Here is a 14,426-nt window from a genome sequence, read left to right as displayed (position 1 = left end):
CAATTAAAGCATTTATACTCTCCCAACATATTAATACATGTTTAAGTGACTCATGGGGTATAATGGTATTTTAACAGATTACTCAAAAGGTGAATTAAGTAATTGGTGGACAGCCTGATGAACAAACAATGTTGTTTCATGTAGTAGCAAACATGTAGCAATGTATTCTGTTGTCTTTTTTGCCTACTGTAGATGGTCAAACAGGGGGAGATTGGTAAGAGTTGCTTCCACATCCTTGTCCCCAAAGTAGAAGGGACCAGGGGTATATTTCGGTTAGGGGAAGGGGATCAAAGGTGTAGATTTGTTGGTTTGTTTTACTCCTGCAACACTCAGCATTACTCCCAGTTAGTGCATCACCATAATGTCAGCTAACAGAATGCTAAGCTATATAGCACTACAATAATTTAACAATCGAATGTTAAGAGAATTCTACATTTTTACTCTATCGGTGTCACAGAAAGGCATCGAGTGGTTGTCTGGACTTATGACAAACACTAGAGATGGTTGTAAACATTGCAGGGTTAAAAGGACACGGCACTGCACCCAGACCACTTCAGTGAGAAGAAGAAGAAGCCACCCTGGTGGTTTTAGAGGGCCTTTAATAAATATAAAAAAGTATGTTCTAGTTCCAGATGTGAAACTACTAGAGAGTCTCAGTATCAGAAGCAGTTACTTCTAATAATGCTGGTTATTTCACATTGTATTTCCACGGTTACCATCTGTAGACATGCATACTACCCATTTTCTGAAAGTGACTATGCTAACGTAGCCGGCCTCATTCAGGCTGCAAACTGCTGTGCATCATGTCATTTTAGTCATAATGTACATCAAGGAAAGCCGGAGTATTGAGTTCAGGTTGTGTCTGGAACAGAGTAAAAAGCATATAGGGTTGCATACTACTGGAATAATAAAAAAATAAATGGGGCAAAACAGAGACAATTCCACAAACCAGAGATGGACTATCAGCCAGAGGCCCAGGATTGGCCACGAACCTACACCTGGTACACACAATAAATGACATCAAGTGAAAGTGGTCCATTTAGGTCCTCTACATGCATTCTAAACAAACGGATGACACAAATTACTGCCCACACATGACATGTATCATAACAGGAGTGAGTTCCAACTGAGCATGACAAATAACACTGTATGAGTAAGCCCTGGTCAAAGACTCATCCAACCTTAATTTGACTTGCCCAGTGGCAAGTCATGGACTGCAAAACATATGGTTGATTAAAAATGACCAATGTTTGTATAGTGGTTCATGCGACAGGACAAAAAAAAAAATTACCCTTTAGCCTAAGGTACATGAGAAAGTATCAGTGTTTTGCAACAATCAGTAAATTTAAAAAAAAATCCAAAATTTAAGTAATGCTCAGGAATTATATTTTATTTTAAAAGTCTGCAAGAGGTTTTGGGAATTGCCAATTTGAGTGAAACTAATGAGAGTTGCAGTCAACCACCAGAAAAAAACAGTTTGTTAAGATATGATTTATATCTATTTCCCCAATGGAAGTGTTTAGTAATAAGATCTATATGTTGAGATGTGAATACATCTGTGTATGATGTACCTTTAGGCATGTTGTCAATGTGTGACCTTTAGTTTCATGTCTTGGGCATCTCAGTAAATTGAATATTGTGGAAAGTGTTGCTGAACTCATACTACAGCAGAACAGAACTACAGCAGAACAGAACAGAGATGACATTTGCAAAAGTCCAATGCCAGCACTAAATATCTCAGTTTCTTGGTATGAAGCATTATAATAAGTCTGACTACACATAGCCATATGGTGTACAGAAAAGAAAAAAATAAATTCATTCAGATTCATCATATTTCACTTTGTGATTAACTATAGAACACATATACACAGACAATTAAAAATATGGTTCTACAATGGGTTTTTGTCTGCCTTAAAAGTTCACGTCTTAAGCATTTTATATGTCATCATTTGTGTGTAATATTATATGTGTTGCTTAACCCCTTAAGGACACATGACATGTGTGACATGTCATGATTCCCTTTTATTCCAAAAGTTTGGTCCTTAAGGGGTTAATTGCAAACATTTGTTTTTTATATATCATGCCATATTAATTGCGGTGTGTTTTCCATACAATTTTACATTTTAAACTCTCCCAACTGACAAAAAAAGTAAGTGCGCAGAGGTCTTGCCACTGTTCTAGACCATAATCCAGTTCTAAAAGTATCTACAGTGTGTACTTAATTTTATCATAATATAAGAAAACAAGCGCAAGCAACAGTGGTAAAAGTTGCCTTTGGTTAAGTTGACCTTGATACATTTTTTGAATATGCTAAGGCCTCAAGTTTTACGGCTCAATGCAGAAGGATAGTGCGTAATGATAAACACACTACTTTTGTGCACTTTTTATTACTTCTGATAAAGGTGTACGGACGAACTTTGTACTTTTTGCAAGTACTCCACCAAGTCTGCTAAAGACATGTTCCCCATAGGTTTACCACATGTCATCTTGCATGTTAATGTCCTGCTTGTTTCATAAGGCAGAGTAAGCGCAAGGTAGGTTACATAACCTACTGGGTACTAATCTATCCTGCAGTTGACAGAATTTAGAATGGTCTACCAAATAACTTGTGAAAATTGATAGGAAGCATCAATTTTGTAAAATCAATCAAAGATAGCTGATTCAAAAACCCATTCAGCGGAATGATGGACCCCCCTTTAAAATATCCGTGCCTTGCTCAATCATCGAAAAATGGGGGAGGGGAATTCTAAAGGTCAATATCAAATCACTAATGTAGTGCTGATTAGAAACAACAAGGCAAAGATACTAATGTAGCAATATGATTTTACAAGGTAGTATGCATAACATTTTGCAATGTATATTGACGAACAGAAATTTTATTAAAAATGATAGAGAGTGCAGTCCAGGGCACCAGTAAGCTGTAATGGTTAATCCGCTCTCTGAATGATTGCATTCATTTTATTGGCGTCTGATCTGGTCAAAAGAGAAAATGGGTAATATGAACCAATATTTGGATAAATCTGGCTACCTCAGTCAATATTGTTTTAAGCCTGATTTTTTTCAAAGTTGTAATGAAACTTTAGTTGGCAGTATATATTTAAGTAAAGTTTACTTGTTTGATTAACAATTAATTTAATGTATGCATAAGCAATTTATAAAAACCTAAAAAAAAAATAAAAAAATTCCCAGGGTGTATTTTTGTTTGTACATGTGCTCACCTCTTGGTAGTCATGATGGAAAATGTTTTATGTTTATTGCTCAATTCTAGAAAAGCATTCACATATTTGGTCATCCAACCGAAGACGCAAACTTCTTATCAACTTTGTTTGAGTTTTCATTCTTCATAAATATTATAAAACCTAGATATTGATGGCAGATACGTTTCAACTTTGGTTCATCTAATAAGCCTAAAATAAAATTGCTGACTTTCTATTACTTGCCTTTTTAAATATTATGTTAGTCCAATAAAAAAATAAAAAAAGTATCATTCAATACGGCAAGACTCTGGTATCTTGGCATTATATATATATATTATTATTTATTTTTTTTAAACTATTACAATCTGTGAGATTTGAAATCATTGTTTAGTAAAAAAGTGAGTGTGCTGGATTGTGTATATTGTATGTACATACACACACACACACACACACACACACACAGATTGATAAAGCACGTACTCAAGGGGGACATACTTTCTTTTGCCAACTAGCTCAGACTGTTCTTGTTCAGTTTATAGTTTTAATCACTCATGCTTCTGTCTCTTGCACCGTGGCACAGCTCAGTGGTTTTTATGGTGTATGTGCTCATGCTAGAATGCATGCCAGCTTACTTAGATAAATAGTTATACGTCTCCCTCGTCTTCATCTTCCTCACCTGCCTCCATTGACCCCTTCTTGGAGCTACCTCTTTGTTTACCATGGGCAGCTTCTGCAATATGACTTTCGTGCTGTTTACCGATTTGCCCTATGTGATATCAGCCAAAGGGTATACTCACACTCGGCTACTACTTCATTCAATTGGAATTGATGTCTTATAAATTCAAAATGGTTGCATCCCCATAAAAGTTGTCTACCCTATGCATTTCAGTTCTATTTCATCTTGTTTGTCTTTTTTGCAATGCTCTGTACCATACACAAAAAAAAAAAAACACCAAATGAAAATAAGGAAATTGAAATCACTTACCATATTTGGACTTTCAGTTAAAAATGTTGAACGGTAACTGGGAGAGTCATTGCTGTCAGACGTCACATCTGGTATTTGCTGGTTTCGTGGCAATACATGCTTTGAAGGTAAGGTGTCTTGAAAACACGTTGGGTCAATGTCTAATACCTTTTTAGACTGAGACATAGATATCGCCTGAAAGGAATCATCAATCCTCACATGGTCTGTATCGGTTTCAAGACAGCTTTTACAAACTGCTTCTCCTTTCCAGTTGGTACTATTTTTGGTTGAGTGTACATCATCTAGACTTTTCGCACTACACGGAAATCCATCCTTGATTTTCTTAGGGCTGGATGCCTTATTGCTTTTCGGATTAAGAACACTGGCTGTAACTGCATCAAGAAATTTAGAAAATTGAAGTTTGGAACGACTTTCTCCACGGTCAGAAAATAACGAGGTGTCTTGACTCTGTTGACTGATGTCTGAAGAAGATGAGCTAAGTCTATATTTGATTTTACTTCTTTGGTTCCTAAAATACATTTTGTCAGAACTTTAAAAAAAAAAAAATAGAATGCTTTAATGTCTAAATTTCAAAGTTAAACTGAATTTCAATCAAAGTGATACAAAATGTCACTTCCAATAACTGGACTTATTAAGTTGACCAAATCTATTTTTGAATCCGGAGTATTTTGACCAAGAGAAGACAATAGTAGGTTCATTCACTTATAAATTATAAATCTATATTTATATATTATTTTTTTGTGTGTCAGCCACGAGCATGAAAACGAAAGCCGCCATCAATTTTGGAAATTGAACTTCACTGGCAAATGCTTCGAAAGTTTTCATCACCGGATTGAGGAGTTTATGTTGGAGTGGTTTCTCAAAAATCTTCAATGGACAGCTGCACGTGTTATTCAAATTAGGCTCCGCAGAAAGGTAAACAATTCAATTCAATTATCTTGCTAGATTTCATAAAATAAATGACCACCATTTCAACCTACTGTACCAAGCAATACGAATAGGGATCTAAAACCATGCATCGTTGTGACCAAAGATATGCATGCCTGTTTGATTCACAAAGTCAGCCTTTTTGTGCAGTGTGTTGAGCAATAAGCCAATATCCAACACTAAATATGAATCAATTGTTTAGCATATTTAAGGAGATTGTCACTTGGCTTCAGACAACCGAAAAGGTCATGTTTTAATTAGTTCCAATGACTCAATGCAATTAACAGCGTGTGCTGGCTAATCAATAGTAGCTCTGGATAGTCACTGCTAAAGATCAATTTATAGAGGAACTTTTTTTTTTTTTTTTTATAAAAAGGACTGCCTACTGTAGTTAAAAGTCAAATGTACCTGCTAAATAAATACAGAAAAAAAAAAAAAAAAAAACTGTAATACAGTTTTTTTAACATGTGCATTTATTGCCTGCAAGAATGTAACATTCTGACATTTAACGCAAAACCTCTGGTTGTCCAATAATTCCAAGGGCACAGCTTAACAGTTTGCATGCATATGCAGGGTATCATTACAACAGGGGTGTAGTAAGTCCTAACTGCTGCATACGGCAGGTAAAAAAAACATGGGAGTATTAGCACATCAACAGTTTGGGATCTTCCTTTACGCCACCACTGCATAAAACATGTCGACTGTGCACAAGACATCATGGGGAACTCAAAAGACAATGCTACCCAGTCACGGTTTTATATATGACCTCTGCTCATTTGATTAAATATGCTAAGAGTATTTGCAAAGTTAAAATACAAATAACTAGTCACTCGAAAAGGTGACATTTTTCTTCGATTAGCAAGAGAATGAAGAAAAGAAAGAAAAAAAAAATCTAAAATAAATTGTTGACTTGAAAAAAAAAAAAAGATTATAAAATATATCTGGTGCTAAAGATAGTTTTCCACTTAGCAGTTAAAAAGTACTTAATGTGAACAAGATCTTTAAATGGACACTGTTCGGGATAATGTGTTGCACTGCAAGAAAGGTCAAATTTTTATAGATTGAAAATTAATACAACTCATTTCTCCACGGACAGATTGAATCATTAATGCATGCTCGCTGTGATAGACTCACGGCAAATTCATTCTGAAGTTTATTTAAATTTTTCTCATCTCTCAAGTTAATGACATGGCTGATAAATTATATTGGATTTTGTTTTGATATCACACAACATTATTTAACATACCTACCTATTCCTGCCATTCCCACTTCACAGACTAGGAATTACTGAAAGAATCGTAAATTGTTGACATTGAGACTTAAAAAATTGTGGAGAGTAGCGATTAAATTAATTTACACCAGCAGCTTGCCAATGAGGGTATTGAAAACCCTTCAGAGACCTCAGTCAGGACTCCCACATGATATAAAAACATATGCAATAAAGAATTGCATGTCAGAATATGATGTCATATTTTGCTACCTATCACCCGGGATGACCCAGCTAAGATGCTGGTCAATGCCGCTCTCCTCTCTCACATGGTCTTCTGCAATCCGCTTCTCAGTGGTCTTATGTGCTTCCAACTTGCCCCATTACAATCTATAATGAATGTGGCAGTTAGGCAAATCTTCCTGTCCGCTTGCACCTCCCACACCTCCCCCTCTGTCAGTCCCTGCATTGGCTTCTTGAAGGATTTAGGGCTCAAGTTGAAATTCTGCTTTTTATTTACAAATCTCTACATAATTCTGCTCTGACCTACCGATCCTCCTTAATACACAAGTATGTCCCCTCTAGGTGCCATGCTCTGCCGAAGACCTATATCTATAATGTGTTTGTGTGCCCACCTCTGATAGTCACCTTCAAGACACACATAGACACACCGAGACAGACACACACCAGGACAGAAAGACACACATCCACACACAGACACGCCAAGACAGACAGACACACACACATCATGACAGACACACACAACTCACACATTATTGCTACCTGTGGGGTCCAGTGGGTGACCAGCCAGCATGCTGGGTGGCCGCGCAGGGCAGGCGGCTGGTGGCGTGAATAGGGAGCTCTGTGGTCTCTGCTCTGCTCCCCAGCTGTCTGTCCGGCCCCAGGTACCGTGGCCCACCGGGAAATTTCCTGCTATCCCGGTGGGCCAGTCCAGCCCTGCTCTTAGTCCACCCATTGTACAGCACTTTGTTGGTGCTTTATAAATAATAGTGAAATGTGCATGGTGGATTGGCTAAGTCCGATGAAGTTTGTCCTGAAATCATCTGTGTAGGAGATGATCATTTAAATATTTTTGTTTGTAAGAAAATGATAATGATGATGCATCTCCTATCTGAAATAAGATAATCAGAGCTAGAAACATGCATAATTTTGCTATCTCACCAAATCAAAATGAAAAATATGCACCTCCCAAGTGTCCATATTTAGGAGGGACAATCCCTATTTTGGGCCCAAATTCAAGAACGCAAAAATTTGCAAAGGCTTTAGCTAAAATTGGATCTGCTATCCTCCACTTTGTTTTCTTCTATTGGGAAGTTTTTTCTAATCAGTTGCTGGTTATTCTGTGTGAGGTAATGTGACATCTTGCCTTTTTAGCCATATTCTTATGGAGTATAACAGAGAGAAAAAAAAAAGAGAAAAGGTATTTCTCCTTTGTTGTCGATTTCATTAAAGGGACACTATAGTCACCTGAACAACTACAGCTAAATGTATTTGTTCAGGTGAGATCTATAGCTCCCTGCAGGCAATCTAATGTAAACACTGTATTTTCAGAGAAAATACAGTGTTTACATTGATTGATAGGAATACCTCCAGTGGCCGTCACTCAGACGGCCACCAGAGGGACTTCCTATCATGCAGGGCCCTAAAAAGGCCCTGTACACGTCAGACGTATTAAAATACGTCTGACGTGTGCAGGAGAGAGAAGGCACTGTGTGCGCGCCTTCTCTCTCCAGCCTGTCAGCAGAGGAGGGGGGCGGGCAAACACCGCGAGCTGAGCTGTCAGTCAGCTCAGCTCGCGGTCGCGCACAACGCGCGCATGCGTGGTAGTGCATTCAGGACATCAGAGGGCGGCATGAATGCCGCCCTCTGAAGTATGTGCGCATGTGCAGCGAAGCCGCGTATGCGCACAAGGGAGCAATGACGCTTCCAAATGGAAGCGTCTGATTGCTCCCTGCTCGCGCCCGCCTATTTAGTCAGTTTGAGCAATGGGAGCAATGACGCTTCCAAATGGAAGCGTCTGATTGCTCCCTGCTCGCGCCCGCCTATTTCGTCATTTTGACGAAATAGGGGGCGCGGCGTCACGAGGCTCCCGGGGCTGGAACCAGGTGAGTAAATTCAGCTGCCTGGAGAGTCCCTTTAACCCCTTAAGGACACATGACATGTGTGACATGTCATGATCCCCTTTTATTCCAGAAGTTTGGTCCTTAAGGGGTTAAAAATAAAGGTAAACAAAAAGCCTAAGCCACCTCTTTCCACAATGTATAGAATAGATTTCAATGTGTCTATGGTGTAGGTGATAAGTACATTTGGAGGCTAACATTAAAAATGAATAACCAAAACTAAATTTAATTTTATATACAGTATTTCAATAAAGCTTTGATTTGTTGTTAGGAATATTCGTGTTGTGAGCTATTTCATTCAAGAAGACAATTTAGTCCTATTTTGGTACGGAGTGCCTCTATCTTGCCTCCTGTCCGGCCCTGTTGACAAGGGAGAAAAATTCGGCCCGGGCATTTTTTAACACAGCGGCCTACTAAGGGGGCGGGGCAGAGTAGGAGTGTTTTGTCATCACCAATGACAAGCGCGCCCCCTCTCAAAGTGAGCATGTTGGTTCAATGCTCTTCCAGGGCAGACCATGCACAGAGCTCTGCTGAAGAGCTCTAGCATGAGAAAAAAAGCCCTGTATTTGTTCTGCACAGCGCAAGCAAATTTAATAACATGCTTGAACTGTCTTTCCTTGCAATTTGTCTCTGGTGTCTCTATAAATGGATATCAGGAGACAAAAATGCCAGGAAAGAGTATTGTGCATGTGTTTGGAGCCTGCTTGTGGCATTGCGTGTGTGTAGAGTGAGCTGATTGTGGTGTGGTATTGTGTAATAAGGTTGGTTTTAGTCATGTTGTGTTTGTGGTGTTATGTGATGCATATGTGGCTAGGGGCTGTAGAGACTGTGTGTATAGGGGATATAGCAAGTGTGTGCATACAGGCTATAGTGTGTGTGTGTGTGTGTGTGTGTGTACAGGTGATCTAGTGTTTGTAGAAAGTGTGTGTTTAGGGGTGTAGTATGTGTTTGCTTACAAGGAATCTAGTGTGTGTATAGGGGATCCAGAGTGTGTGTGTGTATATATATATATATCTATTTGGAAGTATTGTGTGTGGTACAGTGTGTTGGGGGGGTTCTGTGTGTATGTAAGGGGTGCAGTATGTGTGTGTGATGTGTGTGAGAGTGCTGTGTGTAATGTGTGTGACAGTGCTGTGTATGATGTGTGTGAGAGTGCTGTGTATTATGTGTGTGAGAGTGCTGTGTATGATGTGTGTGAGAGTGCTGTGTATGATGTGTGTGAGAGTGCTGTGTATGATGTGTGTGAGAGTGCTGTGTATGATGTGTGTGAGAGTGCTGTGTATGATGTGTGTGTGACTGCTGTGTGTGAGAGTGCTGTGTGTGAGAGTGCTGAGTGGGATGTGTGTGACTGCTGTGTGTGAGAGTGCTGAGTGTGAGAGTGCTGAGTGGGATGTGTGTGACTGCTGTGTGTGAGTGCGATGGGTGTGAGAGTGCTGTGTATGATGTGTGTGACTGCTGTGTGTGAGAGTGCTGTGTATGCTGTGTGTGACTGCTGTGTGTGACTGCTGTGTGTGAGAGTGCTGTGTGTGAGAGTGCCGAGTGTGATGGGTGAGATGTGAGAGTGCTGCGGTGTATAAATGTTAGAATGGATTGTGTGTAAAGGGGGGGGGGGTAAATAAACAAATAAAATAACAGGCATTATGTCCCCCCCTCCCTTCTTACCTTTAGCCTGGGAGGGGGGGACTGGTACCTGGGACTGGGAGGCAGAGTGGCAGTGTTCCCTGGTGGTCCTCGAGGTGAGTGAACTCTAGTCTGCGGGCTAGAGTTCACTCTCGCGAGATCCGGTCGTTGCCATGGCAACGCTCCGGATCTCGCGAGAGGAACCCGGCGGAGCTGCAAGTTAGAGCTCCGCCAGGTCCTCTCTCCAGGCAGGCTGACTCCCTCCCTCTCTCCCCGCCGGCGGCCGCATTTGACAGCATGTGGGCCGGTAAGGGAGATCTTTGATCTTCCCACCGGCCCGCCATGGAATGCAGCAGGGCCAGGGCTAGGATAGTGCCGGCCCTGCATAGACCGGCAGGGGAGATCCTGTGACCTCACCTGCCGGCCTCGGCCCATGGCCACCGCGGCCCACCGGGCATTTGCCCGATGTGCCCGATGGCCAGTCCGGGCCTGCTTGTCAATCACTGTAATAAGCGCTACACTTGACATGTGCATAGTCGTCCTTTTCCTAAAACATAACCTTGGATCCCACCCAAAAAGACACAGACACCAATTTAAAGTGGATAAAATTGTCACGGTTTTAATAAATTATAAATATATAAAGAACAATATGGGTCATTGCCAAACATTCCCAATTTTACATAGACACATAATTCACCCCAACTTTAACAGTACTATACCCACCGGCAATGACCCATAACATAAGCTAAAAATAATCCATATAACCAGATAAGAATAACATAACCAAACACGGCCATAACAGGCCTTATACACCAAGTGATTTAACATTGCAGGAGCATACCGAGACACCCCTACACCACCAGGTTGAGAACCACCTACGGGCTTCAACCTATCAATTAACAAATTCAACCACGTGAATATTTTGTTACCAAACATCCAAACATCACAGCTACCAAAATCTACCTACCCCCCAATATCTAATCCAGCCACCGCCGCCACGACCCAACGGGCAGTGGCGTACTAAGGGGGGGGCGGGGGGGGCGGTCCGCCCCGGGTGCCATCCAGTAGGGGGGTGCCACACTCTGTCCCTCCTGCTGGTCGTCCTCTCCCTCGCGGCTCAGGCGCTCAGTGAGTGAGTCAGAGCACAGGGAGGGGATTCCCAGCCTGTGTTCTGAGTCATCACTGAGCACCAGGGATGCTGTTATGGAGTGTACCAGCAGGGGGCGCAGAGCGTGCATTCTGCAAGGTTTCTCCCCTGCGGACACTCTGCCTGCACCTCCTGCACTGCCTGGGATGGAGAGAGTCAGCCATTGAATCATGGTAAGAAAATATTATTGTAAATTCACCCTCACTCCCTCCCTCAGTCACCCTGTCACCCCCCCTCACCCTGTCACCCCCTCCCTCAGTCACCCTGTCACCCCCCTCACCCTGTCACCCCCTCACCCCCTCCCTCAGTCACCCTCCCTCACCCTGTCACCCCCTCCCTCAGTCACCCTGTCACCCTCCCTCACCCTGTCACCCCCTCCCTCAGTCACCCTGTCAACCCCTCAATCACCCTGTCACCCCCTCCCTCAGTCACCCTCTCACCCCCTCCCTCAGTCACCCTGTCACCCCTCTCAATCACCCTGTCACCCCCTCCCTCAGTCACCCTGTCTCCCCCCTCAATCACCCTCTCACCCCCTCCCTCAGCCACCCTCTCACCCCCTCCCTCAGTCACCCTCTCACCCCCTCCCTCAGTCACCCTCTCACCCCCCACACAGTCACCCTGTCACCCCCCCTCAGTCACCCTCTCAACCCCTCCCTCAGTCACCCTGTCACCAGTCACCCCCCCTCAGTCACCCTGTCACCAGTCACCCCCCCTCACCCTGTCACCCCCCTCACCCTGTCACCCTGTCACCCCCCTCAGTCACCCTGTCACCCCCTCCCTCAGTCACCCTGTCACTCCCCCTCAGTCACCATCTCACCCCCTCCCTCAGTCACCCTCTCACCTCCTCCCTCAGTCACCCTGTCACCCCCCTCAGTCACCCTCTCACCCCCTCCCTCAGTTACCCTGTAACCCCCCCTCAGTCACCCTGTCACCAGTCACCCCCCCTCACCCTGTCACCACCCCTGAGTCACTCTCTCACCCCCTCCCTCAGTCACCCCCCTCAGTCACCCTGTCACCAGTCACCCCCTCAGTCACCCTGTCACCCCCTCCCTCAGTCACCCTGTCACCCCCTCCCTCAGTCACCCTCTCACCCCCTCCCTCAGTCACCCTCTCACCCCCTCCCTCAGTCACCCAGTCACCCTGTCACCCCCCCTAGTCACCCTCTCAACCCCTCCCTCAGTCACCCTGTCACCAGTCACCCCCCCCAGTCACCCTGTCACCAGTCACCCTGTCACCCCCCTCAGTCACCCTGTCACCAGTCAACTCCACAGTCACCCTGTCACCCCCCTCAGTCACCCTGTCACCCTGTCACCAGTCACCCCCCAGTCACTCTGTCACCCCCTCCCTCAGTCACCCTGTCATCCCCCCTCAGCCACTCAGTCACCCCCTCAGTCACTCTGTCACCAGTCACCCCCTCCCCAGTCACCCTGTCACCAGTCACCCCCTCCCTCAGTCAGCCTGTCACTCTGTCACCAGTCACCCCCCCAGTCACCAGTCACCCCTCCCTCAGTCACCCCCCCTCAGTCACTCTGTCACCAGTCACCCCCTCCCTCAGTCATCCTGTCACCCCCTCCCTCAGTCATCCTGTCACCCCCTCCCTCAGTCACCAGTCAACCCCTCCCTCAGTCACCCTGTCACCCCCTCCCTCAGTCACCAGTCAACCCCTCCCTCAGTCACCCTGTCACCCCCTCCCTCAGTCACCCTGTCACCCCCTTCCTCAGTCACCCTGTCACCAGTCACCCCCTCCCTCAGTCACCCTGTCACCCAGTCACCCCCTCCCTTAAATGTCCTTAAATATGTCAATCCCACATAAGGATAACAAATAAGTGAGTTATCTACTAAACAACCTAAAGATTAAAATTAAGAAAAAGGCTTTTTAAATTTTGATCTTTTAGCTGTTTAGTAGAGAATTCCCTAAATTGGTGCCCTTATGTGAGATTCCATAGGTAAAGATACCAAATTAGGGTGCTGTTTAGCAGATAGCTCCCTTATTTGGTGTCCTTAAATATGGCAATCCCACATAAGGATAAGAAATAGGGGAGTTATCCGCTAAACAAAGATCAAAGTTAAGAGGTGTCAGCCATCCCTGAAATCTAGGTCGCTAATGTGAATTCTATGCAAATGTGTTGTCTGATGCCAGCATGCACAACATGCTGTCGTCAGACAGCCAATGGCATTACATTCCCCCATTACCTAGTGAAAATTATTCATGCTTCCAGCCTCCACTGTTTATGTGCCTCCCCTATATATTGTTCCTAGAGTCACCACTGCTTCAGGGACCCAGTTGTGCGCGGTGGTGCTTTAATGGTGCGACCAGGCTTCTGTAATAATATAATGGCAGCCCTGGGGGAAGTGAAATTCAGTCACTTCCTCCCAGCTAACACTGAGACACGCAGGATGGAGGGCGGCACTGATTGGGAGAGAACTAGAGCCCAACTCCCAACAGCCTCAGCCAGCAGGTACTAAACAGGAGGATGGCATTGTGTCTGTGTAGTTGCATGTGTGTAAATGTGTGTCTGTATCTGCATGTGTGTCAGTGTGTGAATATATCTGCATACATCTCAGCATCTTGCCAACACTACACACAAACACATCCCTGCATTCCGGTGCAAACACTACATACAAACACACCTCTGTATTAAAACATCACCATTATATATAACCACACCACTGCATCTCGCCAACACTACACACAAAAGCATGCCTGCATTAAAATGCCAACACTACATACAAACAGACCCATTCATTCACTCACACTTACTCCATACAAAAGCATGCTTAAAACATGCAAGCACTGCTCAATGCTACATACATTAAAAAAATAGTGGGTGTTTTGTACATTTTAAAGTGCAGGGGGGAGAGGGGGGTGGGGTGCCAAAACTAGGACCCGCCCCGGGTGCCATATGCTCTAGGTACGCCCCAGCCAACGGGATAAACGAAGAGCACCATAACCCAAAATTAAAGGGAGGGAGGGTGGGACAACAGGTAAGTATGGCTTATTAAAATGGTCCCTAACCACTAAATCCCACCTCTACATATGCTCGCCTCCTAACTCTGTCGAGGCCCACACCTCTTAGCTGCGCTGTTCCATGGGCTACATTTCTGTAGTCAAATGTAGTATACACAAGTGATGAAATCAATGTATCCGTATCTCCTCCTTTAATGCACAGTGTGCTCCAACTGAACTGTGACGTTGATTACA

The 14,426-nt window shown here is 43.8% G+C and overlaps 1 protein-coding gene across 1 annotated transcript in view; it reads left to right on the top strand.

Annotated features, from left to right (window-relative positions):
* The first annotated feature begins 5,010 nt into the window (after positions 1-5,010).
* Positions 5,011-14,426, top strand: part of DLK1 (delta like non-canonical Notch ligand 1) — a 140,956-nt gene continuing 131,540 nt past the window's right edge. The window contains exon 1 of the mRNA XM_063439154.1: positions 5,011-5,097. Coding sequence (XP_063295224.1) covers positions 5,026-5,097 — 72 coding nt within the window. The 5' untranslated portion in view covers positions 5,011-5,025. The remainder of the gene's footprint in view (positions 5,098-14,426) is intronic.

This window comes from Pelobates fuscus, chromosome 13 (genome assembly GCF_036172605.1).
Source record: "Pelobates fuscus isolate aPelFus1 chromosome 13, aPelFus1.pri, whole genome shotgun sequence".
NCBI classification, from domain to species: Eukaryota; Metazoa; Chordata; class Amphibia; order Anura; family Pelobatidae; genus Pelobates; species Pelobates fuscus.
The sequence above is the reverse complement of the archived record's forward strand: the minus strand, read 5'-3'. Positions and strand labels throughout refer to the sequence as shown.